The 18,988-nt window shown below is 46.7% G+C and overlaps 1 protein-coding gene across 4 annotated transcripts in view; it reads right to left on the minus strand.

Annotated features, from left to right (window-relative positions):
* The window catches only part of NRK (Nik related kinase), a 95,343-nt gene that overhangs the window by 20,660 nt on the left and 55,695 nt on the right, over positions 1 to 18,988 (minus strand). For all 4 annotated transcript variants that reach the window (XM_053273782.1, XM_053273781.1, XM_053273780.1 and 1 more), the window contains 9 exons: positions 16,431 to 16,562; positions 15,044 to 15,111; positions 13,133 to 13,248; positions 11,545 to 11,618; positions 10,622 to 10,752; positions 9,304 to 9,397; positions 5,070 to 5,246; positions 3,962 to 4,091; positions 1,538 to 1,696 (listed from right to left, as the gene is read on the minus strand). In XM_053273782.1, coding sequence (XP_053129757.1) covers positions 1,538 to 1,696; positions 3,962 to 4,091; positions 5,070 to 5,246; positions 9,304 to 9,397; positions 10,622 to 10,752; positions 11,545 to 11,618; positions 13,133 to 13,248; positions 15,044 to 15,111; positions 16,431 to 16,562 — 1,081 coding nt within the window. The remainder of the gene's footprint in view (positions 1 to 1,537; positions 1,697 to 3,961; positions 4,092 to 5,069; positions 5,247 to 9,303; positions 9,398 to 10,621; positions 10,753 to 11,544; positions 11,619 to 13,132; positions 13,249 to 15,043; positions 15,112 to 16,430; positions 16,563 to 18,988) is intronic.

The raw sequence follows: 18,988 nt of genomic DNA on the forward strand, positions 1-18,988 counted from the left end.
TTTGAGCACTGGAAGATATTCTGCTCTGGGAAGAACACTTGCCTGCTTGCATGCAGAAGGTTCCAAGTTCCCTCCCTGGCAGCATCTCCAAGACAGGGCTGACAGAGACTCCTGCCTGCAACCTTGGAGAAGCCTCTACCAGTCTGTGTAGACCAGGGATTCTCAACGTTGAGTCCCCAGATGTTACTGGACTTCAACTCCCATCATCCCCAACCAAAGGCCACTGGGGCTGGGGATTATGGGAGTTGAAGTCCAATAACATCTGGGGACCCAACGTTGAGAATCCCAGGTGTAGATAATACTGAGCTAGATGGACAAGCCTCTGACCTGGTATAGGACAGCTTCCTACGAGCTGCTGTGAGCGACTCATATCTGCGGCCAACAGAGAAGCCCCGCCCTTCAACCGTCACCCTGTGCCAGGTTCTGCCTGGCTGCCATTTTCTTGGGTATTATTTATATGGGGTCTGCTGCAGCTTTAAGAGCCATCAACGGCCTCAATCAACAATCTGATTATTTGGGGGTTTGTTTTTTATTTTACAAATACGAATATTTATATACCGCTTCTCAACCAAAGTTCCCAATACAGTTTACATAGATATAAACAAACAAATAATAAACAAACAAATAAAATGGCTTCCTATCCCCAAAGGGCTCACAGAAGAATGCTGTGCTGGGGGTGGAGAGGACCCGTTGAGCTGGTCTTGTGGTAGCAAGCATGACTTGTCCCCATAGCTAAGCAGGGTCTGCCCTGGTTGCCTATGAATGGGAGACTTGATGTGCAAGCTCTAAAAGAGCTTCCCCTCAGGGGATGAAGCCGCTCTGGGAAGAGCAGAAGGTTCCAAGTTCCCTCCCTGGCAGCATCTCCAAGATAGGGCTGAAAGAAATTCCTGCCTGCAACCTTGGAGAAGCTGCTGCCAATCTGTGAAGACAATACTGAGCTAGATTGACCAATGGTCTGACTCAGTATATGGCAGTTTCCTATGGTTCCCCTGCTAAATAAAGATAATCAGTCTGCTCAGTCAGCAGGGCTCTTTAATTCTATGTAGACTGCTCTGGGAGGCCTTGGCCGGAAAAACGGCATTTAAAAAACCCACTCAAAGAAACAAAGACCATATTTATCCAAACAGAAGATGACTCTGTAGTTAAGATGATTCCTCTTTTAAAAAACCACACAAGTTAAATATCGGTCATATCTGTATTTACCTGAAATGAAGAAGCCTCTGATTTACTACATACTCCCTCACCCCCCGGCCAATTTCTAATATCAAATTGGATTCAGGTAAATAGGGTAAAACAAAAATAAATGAGAAAATACATAAATTCAGCACAGTCCAGTGTTTGGAATGTTGAATTCAGGCACAGGAGACCTGAATTCAAGTGCCAGCACTACCGTCGACAGATCTGAGGTTTTCCAGGATTTAGAACAAGAAGACTGGGTACGGTTCCATGGCATCACGGCTGCTGTTTAGAACCACTTTCTAAACATCAGGGGACATCTAATCTCATTTCTCCGCCTCTTTCTCCCTGGCTTTCTTACCCCATAATGCAGAACACAAGATCTCCGAATTGAACTTCTTTTTGTATTTGCGGATTTCTGGGCTGTCGCTCTGAGGTCGGATGTTGGTGGGGTTCACATTGACGACAGACCCTTTCCTTGTGCTTTGCCTGCTGGAGAGCTCTGGCTTCACATTGGATGCTGAGAGGAAAGGAAGAGGCGGTTATGAAAGGAGTGTGGTGTTTGCCTGCGACTTCTCGAGATACCTCCAGGGTTCCAGATGCAGAGCGGTGGAAGCTCTCACAAGGCAGGTCGGACACACGAGGGGAACCTAAAACACGCCCAAAGTTCATCAAAAGAGGTGGGGGGAAACCTGGGTCGCATCTGCTTCCCTCTCCTCTCCCAAGATTCAGAGGCCTAGGGTGGAGTTGTGGCTACTGGTTAGGGGGAATGGCTCAAAACCAAGAGACTGAAGGGAGAAAAGCTGGAAATGGGGATACCGAGAGATAGTGGGGAAAGAGAAAAAGAGCTGGGAATACAGACTGGGGCCAATGCGTTGGAGATGCAGCTCCTGCATGATAACCGACTCTTAGCACCAGCAACCCTATTGAACGCTAGGGGCATTAGGGGTAGAGACAGCCAGTAAGCTCATTCCCTCTCTGAGCATGCTTCCTCTACACTGATTCCTCCTTGTTAGACTGATAGCCTCAGGTTTCATTCGAGAGAGAGAGAGAGACTTCCTTCTTCTCCCTTCCCTTCTTCTTGTATGTAGCTATCAAGGAGGCATGTAGGTCTTCAACTATCTCCCTGATGGATTTCCTAAATAAACGACTTTATTTGGAATTGCCTGCCTCAGTCCAAGGGAGAGACGGGAGAACACGGGTCCCCTCTCCCCTAGCGACGCCCCTGGCTGCGGGCCACTCATATCTTTGGCCAACAGAGAAGCCCCGCCCCTTCAACTTAGAACTCCGTATCTCCAGTCAATATGAATTAGCAGTGCTCCCTTACCTGTGCACTTCCGCTGGAGCAGGGGCAGATAAAGAAGTCTCCCCTCCTGAGCTCTCTAACACAATGAGGATGCAGAGATGGGATGGGGAAAGAGACAGAAGAAGGGGCAGCTGAGTAACGGAAGGGGAAAGCGACCTGCAGTGGTACAGACAGAGAGAAGAGGATGATGCTGGGTGTCGAGAGAAAAAGAAGGAAAGGAGATGGAGAGAGAACTTTGGGTGAAGAGTCAGAAAAAGCTTTTAAAATAACCTTCAGTCTGAACCCAATAATGGTTGTGGTTTTTAATCTGACAACTGTTTTGGGGGTTTAATTTAGTTAATTTTATTACTTTTATTGTATCTTGTATCTGTCTTATGACTGTGAGCCGCCCCGAGCAGTAGTGCACTGGAGGGGCGGGGTAGAAATATTTTAAATAAATAAATAGAGAGAAAGGGAGAATAAATGCCATGGGGTACAGAGAACAGAGTGCACTGGGGAAGAGAGAGAAAAGGAGAGAATGTCAACAAAGCAAGGGGAGGGGGAAGGCGGGGGGAGAGAGAGAGAGAGAGAGAGAGAGAGCACATTCTATAAGGCACAGAGAGAGAAAAGAAAAGAAAAAAAAAGACACACAGAGCAAAAAGAATGGATTAAAAGTTTGAAAAACCTGACTTTAAACTGTAGGGGGGAACATGTTCTTCTGCAGTTTAGAGCAGTGTAACACTCCAGTTAATAAAAATGTAAAAGCAGCCCTCAGGGTGATTTAGGGTATGGACCCCTGCCTTAAAAGGTCTGATTTCCCCATTATGTTCCACCACCATCCAGAGTGGCCTTTCGGTTGTGCCATCTCTGCACTAAGCAGCAGCAGCAGCTAGTATAGAGGTGAATGCCCCAGAGTCTTTTCCCTAGAGTCTTCCCAAAGCCTGAATATCTTCCACAAACACTATGTTGGAGACAGTGGGTTGATTTGGTTTTTAGTGGTCGTGATGAAGCAGGGATTGGTTAGTTTGGTTTTAGCATATGGTGTGTGTGTGTGTGTACACATGTGTTCCTTATATTTTAACTGGTATTTTATTCTGCTGGTTCCAATGGGTTGACTTAAGTGTCATCCCCGAAAAACCTTTCACATGGAAGTTAAAACTTTAAAAAAAAAAAAAAGTCCCTTGCACGTTGCTTGTGTGACTGCAGTGTGGAAGCAACCTGATTCAACACCTTAGAAGTAATTTCTGAAGAAACTTTAAAAGCAGGGGAAGATAGGACTTTATGCCAGCACAGCATTCCCTGGAGAGAGACAGGCACACACTGTATCAACATGACAAAGCGGCAAGGATCTCTTTGCCAGAACTCAGCAAGGGCAGGGCAGCAAAGTCCCACACTGAATTCTTAGAAGCCAAGGGGGGAATTGAGCGGATAATTCTGAAGAATGCATTTTGCAAGACAGCCAAGTGCCTCAGGTTTCCCGAGAAGAGCGGCCACACTTACGGGAACTAGAGTTTGGCCCAGTTGGACTGGAGGGAGGCGAGATCTGTAGAAGCCTAGGATCTATGAACGGGGTAAACGATGAAGTTGATGAGGAGCTATTTTTTGAGGAGCCGTTTTTGGTGCTCGGTGCCTACATTGGGGGGAGAAAAATGAGAAAGAACTGAAGGAACCTAATGCCCTGAGACAAGACTGTATGACATCCTCTTTAAAGCAACGCTTGCTATGTAGGCAATGTTACCACTTTCCTAGAGCTTTTGTATATTGCATCTTACTTCTTGGGTTGCTGCACCACACAGAACAGCTGCCTTGACCACTCGATGAGAAATCATTAACTGGCAGTCAAATCCAGCCCCCTGAAAAGGCTCCTTAGAAACACACATACGATATACGGCAAATATCTGTATACCGCTTTACAACAAAAGCTTCCCAAAGTGGTTTACAAAGAAATAAATGAAGTAAATGGCTTTATTTAAATAAAAGAAAATGGCTCCCTGTCCCCAAAGAAACGTAAGATAGCAACAGCAGCAACAGCCACTGGAGGGATGCTGTGCTGGGGATGGACAGGGCCAGTTGCTCTCCTCCTGCTCCATAAAGAGCATCACCACTAAAAAGGTGCCTCTTTGCTCAGTTAGCAACATACATATGGACTACCTTTCATAGCAGACCATTGGTCCATCTAGTTCAGAATTACTTATTCTGTCAGCATCTCCCCAGGTTTTCAGAAAGAAAAGGGTCTTCCTCAGCCCTATCTGGAGACGCCAAGGAGTGAACCAGGGTCCTTCTCCATGCCAAGCAAGTACTCTACCACAGAGCTTGGGGTTGGGGGAGTGGTAATTGGGGTCTGGCCCACCGCTCTACACCCCTGCCTCAAAGCAGATGTCTAAGAAGACCGATTGCTGACTGAGGCTCTAGAACAGGGATGTACAACTCTGGTGGTCCTGCAGATGCGGGACAACAACTCCTATCATACCCGATGGATTATTGGTCAGTGTGGCCGGGGATGATGGGGCTTGTAGTCCAACAACAGCAGGAAGGCAGCCCTGCTCTAGGAGCACCCACCGTATAGCTAACAGAGTGATTTTCCAATGAATAGATTTTGAAGTTTTACCTTGCTTGAAACAGACTTGCTCGGAGATCCCTGGCTGTCCAGGGCAACTTTTAGTTGGTTCGCGGAACAGTCTGAAATCTGGCTTTGCTGCAAGAGGTCTGGGAGAAGGTAGTTCTGGTTGCTCATGCTCCAGAATCCTTCGCCAATATTACAGCTGAGTTTTCCTGCGATGTGATCCTGCGCACAAGAACAAATCGGGAAGCTCGTTAGTGACAGAGCGGGGTTTTATTTCCAGCGCCCATCATGCAACGGCAGTCACTTGTGACATCAAATGCTGGCTGAAAGCCCAAATCTTGGTAGTACATCAAGTTAATGAAGATCAGAGCATAGCAGAAATGTCAGCACCACAGGGGGAAAAAAGTAATAAAATAAAGTGGCATTGGAAATGGGTTTGTGATGGAAGACAATTGCTTAAAAGACACCAGCAATGGTCTGTGTTGATACAGTCTTGTGGACCCTACTAATGCTATGGGTCCACAAGAGCCAGAGTATTCTAGGTGTCTTAAAGTTGTGCCATCAAGTCAGTGTCGACTCCTGGGAACCACAGAGTCCTGTGGTTGTCTTTGGTAGAATACAGGAGGGGTTGACCATTGCCTCCTCCCGCACAGTATGAGATGATGCCTTTCAGCACCTTCCTATATCGCTGCTGCCCGATAGAGGTGTTTCCCATAGTCTGAGAAACATACCAACGGGGATTCAAACGAGGTAGCAGCAAAGTTTAAAAACTTGGCAATTCTAGAAAGGAAGAAGCTTTCTGGAAAGAACCGAGATGGAGGCTGATGGCATTAGGCAGCCTGTCCCCACTACTAAGCTCTGCCAGAGCAGGAGCTGGTAGTGAGGTTGTACAGCTGGCATAGAAAGCTTCTGCTGTGTGGTTTGCAACAAGAGATAAACAGCTAACTGAAGCTCAGCATTTGCAAATGCCAGCCAGTATATTTGCAGACACACTGTGAATCTTGAGAGGAAACAATCTGATGATTAAAAGCTAAATCACTAATTGGAAAATGTGGAAATGAGGACAGAAAGCATTTTGTTTCCCAATTTACATTTTAAAATACCCCACCAGGACAAACTATGAATGGTAATATCTGAAGTTCCATAAGTCTTCCAATGGATTCATTCCTTGATATGGGAACTGGGAAAGGGGATAGAATTCAGTGCTCCCTCTTAACAGGGGTTCCCAGATGTTGTTGACTACAACTCCCTTAATGCCTGGCCAGAGGCCACTGGACCTGGGGATGCTGGGAGTTGTAGTCAACAACGTCTGGGAATCCCTGTTAGAGGAAACACTGGTAGAATTCCTTCTCCTTCCCTCTCCCTATGGCCAGGGTCCCAGTGGGGCAGTCTTTTATTCCCGGCTAGCATCTTCTCGAGACTTTGGGGCCTATTTACACCAGTGGTTTTAAAGGGATAGTTCTGTGTGAGGGACAAGGAACCTCTAACAGAATCCTCACCAAGCTAAATTCCCAGGATTCTTTGAGGGAAGCCATGACAGTCTGTATACTTAAACCAAATCCTTGTATGTCTGTAGTGTGGTCATGCCCTTTCACCTTCTGGTCGTCCACATCCTACAACCGTTACAGAACAACCTACAACCGTTACATCCTACAACCGTTACAGAACAATCGTTACATCCTACAACCGTTACAGAACAACCTACAACCGTTACATCACTTTCAAACTTAGAACAGCCAGCTTTAGTGATGGCTGCAGAAGAGGGATGATTCATTTGTGCCCCCAGAATCTCTTTTAGAAGCCAGGACTGGTTTTTAGAATCAGAGACTTCCAGATAACCTCTCAGCTCGGTGGTTATTCTTTGCATTTGCTAACTGGCTGAAGAAAGTCCCTCTGCTCTGGGCACGTGCAGAGTGCGTGGACATGCCATATGCAGTCATCCCCATGGACTTCTGTTTAGACAGGTCTGGACCCACCACAGGGCAGCAGATTCAAGCAGTTATCCATTTGCACCATGTGATTTTAATTTCTCTGGGTTCTGCATTTTGGGACATTTCTGCACTACACTTTGACTTATTTTTGAACCAAAATGGTTTTTTTCCTGGTTAATATTTATTGTGACAGAGCTGTATGTGACAGGGAAAGAGCTTAAGTTGCAACTTTAAACTCTACATATCTGCAAGAGGAAGTTACCAAACACTGACTTCCAAAAATGAAGTAGACGTTTCTTAGAAGAAACAGATGCACAGATTTTTTATTATTATTATTTTAAAGCACTGCAACAGCACTGAGAAATGAGTAACACAGAGAATTGTAAGGAGTGAACGTTCGAATTCTGGACATTCTGCTGAGCTACAGAAGTGCAAATGAAGTGCTGATCCCATAGACACTTAATCTAGCTTCATAACCTTTCATAATTCCCTCTCTTAATCTGATTAGTCTAATTCCCATAAAGCAGAAGGGATAAAGTGTAGCTAATATGGAGATTAGTATTTTTGTTCCGAAGTGTGAGTAATTAAGAGACAAAATCAAAACAGTACGGACTAGCATACAGAAGAGAGGCAAAGCTGGCAGCACCTGGCTGGTGTTGAACATTTTTGTTTTCTGGCAGAACTTCTTGCCTTGTGCCTGCTCCTGCTCTCTAGACAGTGAGATCGGCAGCTGCAAATTTTCATGGGATAGGAGGCCACATGAAGCATTCTAGATCAGCCTAGTCCCGCTGGGAGATTGCTGGACTTTGGAAGGGACCAGATGGAATTCTCCATGCGACTCTGAGAGAGTGACTGCTCCGGTCCAAGACATCATAAAGGCCCAGAGGACTTTGTTTAAACTGGCAGTCCATTTTTAAATAAAATTCTCCTTGTGCTGGAATATGCCAGGCTCTTTATCAATCCTGAGTCCTAGCATGTTCCAGCACAATGAGAATCTGGCTCAGATATCATTTTTCTGGTTTAAAAAAAAAAAAAATGTCCAAACTAGGAAACTGTGGTTTGAACACTCCCCTACAGCCAGGATTGTAAAACAAACCAGGATTGAGCCATGGCTTGCAAATCAGGTTTGTAGGACGCATTCAGTCCTAAATTTCCTAGTTGAGATGTCATGGTAAACTGAGGTTTAACAAACCAGGAAGACTCGTCACGCTGTGCATGCAAAGGAGCAGAGAAAAGGAGGAGAAAGAATGCAGGCACACAGTGCATTCCAGATGCAACAAACCATGGTTTTGGACCTAGAATAGACCCCTAGCTGACTGCACAAAGAGGCATCTTTCAAAGTGGGGGTTCTCTTTACTTAACAGGGGGAGAGCAACTGACCCTCTCCAACCCCAGCACAATATCCCTCCAGTGGCTGTTGCCGGTGTTTATGTTATGTTTCTTTTTTAGAATGTGAGCCCTTTGGGGAACAGGAAACCATCTTCTCACTATTATTATTCTGTGTAAACTGCTTTGAGAACTTCTTTTGTTGACAAACGGCATATCAAGAAATATCTTAAGAATGTGATGGGCACCCAATGGCGGACATTTTGCACAGAAGAGCGGTGCAGGGGACCTGCCAGGGCTGCCACACCAAGCGAACAGCAGCTCCGACTAGGTAGCACGAGAAGACAGCTGTGAATGGCCAGCGTAGTGTAGTGGTTAGAGTGTTGGACTAGGCCTGGGAAGACCCGAGTTCGAATCCCCATTCAGCCATTAAACTTACTAGGCGACTCTCGGCCAGTCACTTAACTCTCAGCCTAACCTACCTCACAGGGTTGTTGTGAGGACAAAAATAACCATGTACACTGCTCTGAGCTCCTCGGAGGAAAAGCGGGATATAAATGTAAAAAATAAATACAAATGAATAAATGGCCACCGGCCATTTGGAAATTCCATGCCTTCTTATAGCCCTTTGGAAGGAGCAACATAGGAAGCTGCCTTATACCGAGTCAGACCCTTGGTTCACCTAGCTTAGGATTGTCTACGCAGACTGGCAGCGGCTTCTCCAAGGCTGCAGGCAGGAGCCTCTCTCAGCCCTTTCTTAGAGATCGGTGCTGCTAGGGAGGGAATTTGGAACCTTTTGCTCACAAGTATGCAGTTGCTCTTCCCGGAGAGGCCCCAACCCTGCTGAGCAAAGGGGACAATTCATGCGTCCTACCACAAGATGGTAGAGCACCCACCACACACAGGTGCTTGTGAAGAAGTCAAGTCTCACAGCAGGCAGAGCTGAAAAATGAGCAAGCCGGAATGTGGCTTCTGCTGCCACTGCACACACGGAGGCGCTCCTTTGAAAATGTTTGGATTACCTTCTGTTCCGTCACCACACTCTGGGGTTTCAGTTCGATCCCATCTGGAGTTCTTGCCCTTGAGAAATCCATCACTCCGTTGCTGAGTGGTTGCCTAGTAACAAATGCCAATTAGCAAGAAGAAGAAGAAGATGAAGAAGAAGAACACCTGAAAGGAGCACACGCACACACATGCAACACACTCTAAAATAATAATAATAAAAACCACAATAAAGCTGCAGGTATTTCACCTCTTTTCCTACCACACCACATGCACAAGAGTTAATTCAGATTTTACTTTTTAAACAGGTGCCAAGTTTTAAGAGTTTTAAATAGGGGGAGAAAGTACACCTGCAGCAATATCAGCTGTGAAAAGTGCATGTACTTTTGGAATTTATTTATTTATTTAAAATATTTCGATACCTACATGACTACATTGTGCGGTATTCAAGGGTCAAGCTGCACATCACGTTGGAATTGGGTGCCTGAATCTCGAAACATCTCCTAAAAGCCGCCATGGAGGTCCAAATATAGATCAGGGACAGCCTGTGTGGGAGGAAGATCCAACCCTTTCCACCCACACTGCATCCTCAAGCGAGATGCCCCCCCCACCTCCGGTGCTATTAGCAGCTTGGGGGAGATTTAAGTTGGGGAATCAGCACAGAAGCGATCCCTACTCCCTTCTGCCATAGCTCTGATACAAATCAGAGTGCCCCCACCCAGACGGCTTTTAAAATGAGAACATTATGTTGGGAGTTCCAATCACAGAGTGTCAACATAATGCGTAGCTTGGACCCAGCACAGAAGCAGCAATTGGGGGAGGATCAGGCCCCCATTGCTAAGGTTATTGAAGGGAGGCCCAGTCATGCTCCATTCACAATTGACCCTGTATTTTGTACACACCGAATCTATGCTTTAAAAAATAAAGTATGAATTGCCCCTGATCTTGGGTGGAAAAGGCATAGGAACAGAGGAAGCTGCCATATACTGAGTCAGACCATTGGTCCATCTAGCTCAGTATTGTCTACACAGACGGGCAGCGGCTTCTCCAAGGTTGCAGGCAGGAATCCCTCTCAGCCCTATCTTGGAGATGCTGCCAGGGAAGGAACTTGTAGCCTAGATGCTCTTCCCAGAGCAGCTCCATCCCCTGAGGGGAATATCTTGTAGTGCTCACACTTCTAGTCTCCCATTCAAATGCAACCAGGGCAGACCCTGCTTCGCTAAGGGGACAAGTCATGCTTGCTACCACAAGACCCGCTCTGTATATAGCTTGCTGTCAAGGAGATATTAACACGTTTAAAAGTTATCAGTGCATGGAGGAGAGAGTAAGGAAGCCAACCTTATGTGATAGCCATCATTATCATCACGGTCGTCATCGCTGCTGCACACTTCATCACTGGAGGAGGAGTATTCTGAGGATTTCCGGAGCAAGTTGGCCCCATTTTTCCCCTTGTCCACGAAGGGTGGATTCTGGACAAAGAAGAGCTTGATTGGTTGCTTTCTTGCACATCAGGACTCACGTCAAACAGTACATGAGCAGCTCTGTATAATTCTAATGTGACCATAATTTGAGTGGACTTAAAATAACAATAGCATTTATTGTGACTTTGACCCTAGATATATTTCTTTTGCAGGTCAACCATTTGTAATTTACTGTATTGGAACTAGATGTGTCTTATGCAATAGCACACCCAGGCTGCACTCACCAGGGAGTAAGCCCCACTGGACACAGTGGCTGACATGACATGCAGGCTTTCAGGGGCAGAGCAAGATTTCTAACATGCAAGCAGGAAATCAACTGCACCTCAGGTTTGCTGTTGGGCAGGTGGCGAATGAAATGATATTCGTTTTTCTCCTCCTCTTTTGCACGTCCTTTTGCATCCAGGAATATGTCCGCGAGGGCTGCGCAGCCCTCATGGATGTATTTCTAGATGCCCAAAGGGGAGGGGGTAGAAGCAAAAATTGCTTCTTTCTCCCCCCTCTGCCTTCCCAGCACTACACATCACGCTTCATGCACAGGTAGGTTCCTGCCCGACTGTAAGAATGGAGCTTTTGCTCTGCCCTCATGAGCCTACGGGGTATGACAGCCACTTCTGAGTAAACGTGAACAGGTTTGCACATTTAAGACAAACTATATGTGATGCTGGCAGTCCTATTAGTCTAAAATCGAGTCTGTCCCAATCATGAATATAAAGCAGGCTAGGAGCATGTGTCTGAAGTTCTGAACTGAAAAAACAAAAGTAGCTTTTTAAAAAAACCCACCGAAAAATGGCACCGATGAGATGTACTTTCAGGTTTCTTATAGGCTTGGCGGTGGCTGACTAGTCTGGATGATCCTGGATGTTCTCAGAAAAAAGGATTTAAATAGGTATGTTTGTTAAGCAATAATCAATCAATCAGATGAGGCATCCAGCCCGAAAGGCCTTCTCTGCCAACGCTGTCTATGAACAAAAGCTAATGATCTATTGAGAATGGTGCACCTCGGTCCTATTGTCCCTGTTTAACACATAGGAACATAGGAAGCTGCTATATACCGAGTCAGACCCTTGGTCCATTTAGCTCAGTATTGTCTACCCAGAATGGCAGCGGCTTCTCCAAGGTTGCAGGCACGAGTCTCTCTCAGTCCTATCCTGGAGATGCTGCCAGGGAGGGAACTTGGAAGCAGGCAGGTGTTCTTCCCAGAGTGGCCCCATCCCTTAAGAGAAATATCTTCCAGTGCTCACATGTGTAGTCTCCCATCCCTGCTAACTTGGCAAAGAGGCACCTTTTAACGTGGTGATTCTCTTTATTTAGCCGGGGGAGAGTAACTGGCCCCATCCATCCCCAGCATGTTACCTCCAATGACTGTTGCTGGTGTCTATTTTATGTTTCTTTTTAGATTGTGAGCCCTTTGGGGACAGAGATCCATCTTATTTATTTATTATTTCTCTGTGTAAACTGCCCTGGGCCAGTTTTGGAAGGGCAGTATAGAAATCGAATGAATGAATGCAAACCAGGGCAGACACTGCTTAGCAAAGGGCAGAACTCATGCTTGCTATCACAAGACCAGCTCTCCTCCCATAATGTACATGTACATTTGGAAGTTGCATGAGCACCAACAAAAAAGGAAGCAGCATCCCTTGGGTGTCTGCTTTTTGGCTACTAACATTCAGCTATGGGCCACCAACATGGGCATTTGCTCTATAGTCGGGTCAGAGTCTATAAGTGAGGTCTCTTTGGCAGCAGTTCCAATAATCAGCAAGAACAGCAAGCAGAACTCAGGGCCGATGGTGATACAGTTGGGGTTTAGGATGCTTTCATGACTATTTCTTCAGGTTTATACTGCCAGCTGCCTTGAGAACTTCTTATAGCGGAAAGCAGGGCAGATTTTAAAAATAAATATCTTGAAGCAAGTGCTGAAGGAACTGCACCATTGGACCTTGTCCACTCCCCCACTCCCGTACAAGCACACGGATTGTGGAAGCACCCCCTTCTGTGTTAACAAGGGAGCCTTAGGCAGACATCCACCCCACCCCTTTCAACTTTGCTCAGCTGCTTCCCAGGCTGGTATCCTGACATTTCTAGCATTATCATTTAAAGCCAAGTCTGGAAAACCATCTCCAACTAGTGCTCCACTTTAAAGAGCACGAGGCTCTCCCTGTTAGATTTAGGTTGGCAACAATAGTAGATGAAAAATTTAAAAACATTAAAACTGCACCAGCAAAATAGAGGCAAGTCACAGGCATCGACTCTGAAACGGAACAGTCTTGCCGATGCAGAGATGGCTTGCTTCCCCCCCCCCCCCCAAGGAACGAAAGCATCGGACAATAATTGCCTGTGCGGACAGATGCACATGCGACCCAAGGATTACCTGAAGTTGATCGGCTGTTCGGATGAGACGCTGACTCCCTCTGTGTGTTGCCACTGGGGCCGATGCAGCTGCCGTTTATTTTTGCTGCGTGTCCCCCGAGGGATGGCTGCTGTGTGCTGCGAAGAACAAAGACCCAAACAGAGAAGAACATTGCGTGCTCCCGCCGCACAGTCTGTTCCAGGGCCTTGGAGCCACTTCCAAAAAACAGCACCAGCAAGGCCCACAGGAGCCCCAAGGGAGGTAGTTATGATTATCATCTCCACACAGGGGGAAACCGAACACTCCCGGAATGGCTAGGTAACATGGCACTAACACCCTCAATATGCAACAACTCGAGACTCTTCATTTCTTGACTTGAAAATATGCGTCACCACAACTCCTAACGCTCTCCGCAAACATGGGGCGAACATTATGACTCCCAAATTCTTCTCCAGCTTAGGTTTTAATCTGAGCAGGAGAAGAATTCCACTTCTTTCCCCGCAACAACCTCACACCCAGCCCTCAACCACCCAGCCACCAGTCATCCTTAAACCCACCCCCAACCATCCGGGCTCTGGGGGTAAGGGAAGAAACTTCTTTGCCCACCACTGCCACTGATGAACCTGCAGCCCAAGTGGCTACAAATATAGGCAAGAGAAGTGGGGGGCTTGAAGACTAGCCACGTGTGGAGTGGGATAGGCTCTGAAACCAGATTGGATTGGCTTATTCCGAGTCAATCTGATTCAATTCTGGGGGAGCTTATCCACAGCTTATGCATCACTAAGCAAGGGAACAGGAAAGGAAAAGTTGTGCCGTTGAGTCGGTGTCGACTTCCTGGCGATCACAGAGTCATGTGCTTTTCTTGGTAGAATACAGGAGGGGTTTACCATTGCCTTCTCCCGCAAAGTATGAGATGATACCTTCCAGCACCTTCCTATATTGCTGCTGCCCGATATAGGAGTTCCCCATATTCTGGGAAACACACCAACAGGGATTCGAACCAACAGCCTCCTGCTCTCCAGGCAGGTTGCTTCCCCACTGCACTATTAGGTGGCTAAGCAACAGACAAGTGCAACTTAAATGACCCCGGACCCTGCCACCGGAGCTGTGTGAATATCAACCTGCAACAACAGGCCACTGATTCCCCAGACAACTTCAGTGTGCTTACTGTACCGTCTTGTAACAAAAAGGATCTCCCATTGGCAAAGGTTGGCTGTCAAACTAAGGACTGAGCTGAAAAGTTAGGAAAACTAGGAGCCAATGAGAGGCCTTGTTTAATCAGCCATTTACCCCAAGGTAATGGCTCCTTAACTTGCTTCAAATTTGGAAGCGGAATTATGTGAGCGGAGGGTAAATCTCAGGTTCAACCAGAAGTCAATTTCAGCCAGAAAGACTCAAGTTACGGAACCTATTTTCAATTACAAGGTTCAGACCTGAAAACCAGATTTGCCTACTGCCCTTTCCTCATTAAGTTTTTCCTATATATTCAGGTGCTTTGCTTCTGTGAAACCTGAAAAAACATACTGTGTGAATCAGTCTTTAGTGAGACCTTTAAAGCAACAGAGAAAAATAAATGAATTAGAAGTTTGATGTATCAGGGCAGCAAGGAAGAGACAAAATGCATTACTAAAAAGCCGACTTAACTTAATGATCTTGTTTCAGTTACAGAAATATTCTGTATTATCACTATGTATGAATCCCACCCTTTCCCCAAGGAGTGGAGGGTGGTGTACATGAGGCCTGTCTCATTTAGTACTCACAACAACCTTGTAAAGTTGGTTAAGTTGAGTGGTGATGGGTGGCCTGAATAAGCTTCATGTCTGAGCAAGGTTCTGAACCTCGAACTTCCCAGTCCAAGGACAACAATTGGCCCTTGGCCCTGTACAGCTGCATATCCACATGAGCTTGAGCAGGGACCTCACAGAAACTTACCTTGAAGGATAACTCTGATGGCCAAGATGATCTCTGAAGTAGAATTTTGAGGTTGTTCTTTCGGGAACCTTAAAGATTTAAGCAAATGTTTCTGTTCACTTCTCTCTCTCTCTCTCTCTCTCTCTCTCTCTCTCTCTCTCACACACACACACACACACACACACACACACACACACACACACAGGATATACCTACAGTATTAAAAGTGCAACTCATCACATGCATCTTACTGACATTCTAAAGACCAAAACAACCAAAACCCAGCAACTTTCCAGCTCTTTCCCCCTTGTGGTGGCCATTTTTGAGGCCGGCATGCATGCGCAATGGGCTTCTGCATGGCCTGGGTCATGATCCGGCCACACAGGGGCACATTGCATATATGCGGTAGTGTATTCTACCAAAAATGGCCATAGCGACGGGAGAAAGGCCCGGAAAGGGCCCAAGAACGCCCGAACTGGATGATTTTTGGCATAAGGAAGGCCAGCGGGTGAAGGGGAACCTCTGTGGACCCCCCGCAGCCTCGGAGAAGCCCCCCAGAGGGGGTAAGTACTAAAAATAAATTTTAAGAAAATGGACCCAACAGGGGGTGGTTCGGTTCGACCCTGAACTATCGAACCGAACCAGTTCAATATCAAACCTGTGTGCACATCCCTAATCACTGAACCTTTTAAGAGCAGCAGCTGGAGCAGTAGCAGCAATCTAGTATCCGTTTTCCTGTTGCTTTATTATTGTGTTTATGTTGATTTTTAAATTGTATTTAAGCTGCCTTTTTCATTTTCCAAATGAAAAAAAATAAGATAAAAATCTCTCAATTGATCCATCACTCAAAACCAGAATAAATCTTATGGACCAAGCTTCCTCAGCAAGAAGTTTAAAACTTTGATGTTCTGGGAGTTTCTCGCTGCTGTGTGCACATCCCATGATATTCTCTCTCTCTCTCCCCTCCCCACCCCCCACCATTTGGTAATGGGTCCAGAATTCAGCATCTTGAGAACCTGAGCTTGCTTTCTTTTCTTTCTTTCTTAAAAAGGAATATCTATTCCTCATGACTGTAGAGAGATGCTGGAAAATATATGGGCAATACTTGGTGGAACCTCAAAATGCACAGACTTGTGGGCATCAAGTAGGGCTTTGGTGTCCCATATTACTCTTTATCCCTCCCTGTAGCCAGCATAGAAAGAATAAATTACAGAATATAAGCAAACTGCACACATTTTCTCAAGTTTCATTATCTACACAAGTTGCAGAATTTTACTTTTTCTTGGCCCAGAATCTGGTTCAGTTGTGAGTTGAATGTGGATGTCTTTTAAGAACACAACCGATGCACAGCCCTGGGTTATACCACCTCTGCACCACCAAAATGATCCAGGAGCTAAACTTCCAGTACCTTTGGAGGTTGCTCTTCAGTCTGGCCCACATTCCAGAATACATCATCCTGACTGGGGCTCAGAGGTGTCACGGCCACATCAGACAACGAACTGCTATGGCACATCTCTCGACTGGTCCGCAGGTTTTCATTCTTCAAACAAATGAAGGGCACGTCAAGTTTATTATTAGAGCCATCAACATACATGGAAATTCTCAAAGTAGCGTGAGGAGGAGAAAACAAGATGAGTTCCTCTGCTCAGAAACTTGGTTATTACTTAAAGCAGGGGTTCCCAACCTGAGGTACTACAGAGTTACAACTCCCATCATCCCCAGCCATGATAAACTGTAGCTGGGGATCATAGGAGTTGTAGTTCAGCAACATCTGGAGTACCACAGGTTGAGAACTTCTGACTTAAAGGGCAAAGAAGGCAAGTGCCCCAATGGGGGAGGAAGGGCAGTGAGACCCATGGGGTGGTGCCTGTGGTGAGAGGGGCCAGCATTTGCAATCCTGTGCCCGTCTTTGTGCCCTCGCCTGAGGCGACCACCCCAACATGCCTCATGGAAGGGCCGCCCGGGATACCTGACAACTGATGTACTAAAAACCGCAGTCCCACCCTCTGGCCAACAGAGGGCAAGTCAGCAGCTCTCTTTCCCAGCAAGCTTGCTTTCCCCGAGACTATGGGAAATACCTATATCGGGCAGCAGCGATATAGGAAGATGCTGAAAGGCATCATCTCATACTATGTGGGAGGAGGCAATGCTAAACCCCTCCTGTATTCTACCAAAGACAACCACAGGGCTCTGTGGGAGCCAGGAGTCGAAATTGACTTGACGGCACAGTTTACTTTTGTATTTATAGAGAGGCAGAAAAATATAGAATGCATTTAAAGAACATCAAGCTGCCGAGAGAGAGAAAGAGAGAGAGAGAGCCTGTCACACACACTCCTCATTCGACAGAGAAGCCCTTAAAATAAGACATCCTCAAGCAGAACCCTTCAAAACGCAGGGCTCATGATGCTCGACTCCTAGAGAAGCAGAAAACAGCACCCTTTGAAATCCATACATTATTGAGGCGACTGGGCTACACAGCCAGACACTTCAAAAGAGAAGAAGCCGAAAACATCTGCTGAAGGGAGGTTGAGCAGCATTCCTGGATTCCAGAAAGGAACAAACGAAGAAGGAATCGGGGCGGGGGCTGTTGGTTCCCCCATGGAAAACCCTCTGGGTTGATAGGAGAGGGGGGCTGTATGATCCAAATCCAGACCCAGAGAGGTGGGTCCTCCAGCTCAAAATCCCTAAGGCCAAAAGCCAGAGCTGAAAGCCGGAGCACGGCAGACTCTTCTGCTGCTCCTGAAGGAAGGACTGGAACCAATAGGCTGAAATTGCAAGTTTTAGGCCAGACGACTGGTTCCCAACCTGTGGGCCACGGAACCCTGGTGGTCTGAAAGGGTACTCCAAGCATTCCGTGGGTGGGGGGTAAGATAGCATAATACTATAATCCTGTGTCCCTCTTATGTATCTCATTCTTTTCCCCACTGGCAGGCTTGCGGCAGGTAAATGTACTGTGATGAGTGAAATATGTTTGTGAGTGAGCATAATAAATAATTAGAAATGGCTGCACTTTCAATGCGCCTTGAAATATGAGTTGGACTCCCATCAGTCATAGGCTACGTTAAGAATGTTTAAAACGGCTTGCTTAGTGGGTGGTCCGCAAAGGCCTTTGATGACAATATAGGGGTCCACATAAAGGGAGAGGTTGGGAACCACTGAAGGGAGGAGAGCTGGTCTTGTGGAAGCAAGCATGACTTGTCCCCTTTGCTAAGCAGGGCCCACCCTGGTTGCATATGAATGGGAAACTCCATGTGTGAGCACTGGAAAATGTTCTCCTCAGAGGATGGGGCCGCTCTGGGAAGAGCACCTGCATGCAGAAGGTTCCAGGTTCCCTCCCGGGCAGCATCTCCAAGATATAGGGCTGAGAGAGACTCCTACCTGCAACCTTGGAGAAGCCGCTGCCAGTCTGCGTAGACCAAAGATTCTCAACATTGGGTCCCCAGATGTTATGGGACTTCAGCTCCCATAATCCCCAGCCCCAGGGGCCTTTGGTTAGGGATTATGGGAGTTGAAGTCCAACAACATCTGGGGACCCAAGGTTGAGGACCCCTGGTTGTAGACAATAATGAGCTAGATGGAACATGGCCTGACTCAGTATATGGCAGCTTCCTCTGTTCCACTGGGCTAGACATTAGAAAGAACTTCCTCACTGTAGGAGCTGCTTGACAGCGGAACCGTCTGCTTCGTAGACTGGTAGGCTCTCTTGCTGGAGGTTTCCAAACAGAGGCTGGACAACCTTCTCATCTATGAGGGATGCTATGGGGGAGATTCCTGCCCAGAGCAGGGGACCGGAGTGGAACACCTCCGAGGTTACTTCCAGCTCTAACATTCTATGATTCTATGAAACTCAAGGCCGGGCCAGCCCTGAGCCTTCATAGTGCCTCCCAATTGTAGATCTGGATGCCGTACCCCCTTCCTTGCTCGAGTGTCTAGGATGCGACAGGCGCCATCCATGCTTGAGTCCAC

This window comes from Hemicordylus capensis, chromosome 11 (assembly GCF_027244095.1).
Source record: "Hemicordylus capensis ecotype Gifberg chromosome 11, rHemCap1.1.pri, whole genome shotgun sequence".
In the NCBI taxonomy this organism is placed as follows: Eukaryota; Metazoa; Chordata; class Lepidosauria; order Squamata; family Cordylidae; genus Hemicordylus; species Hemicordylus capensis.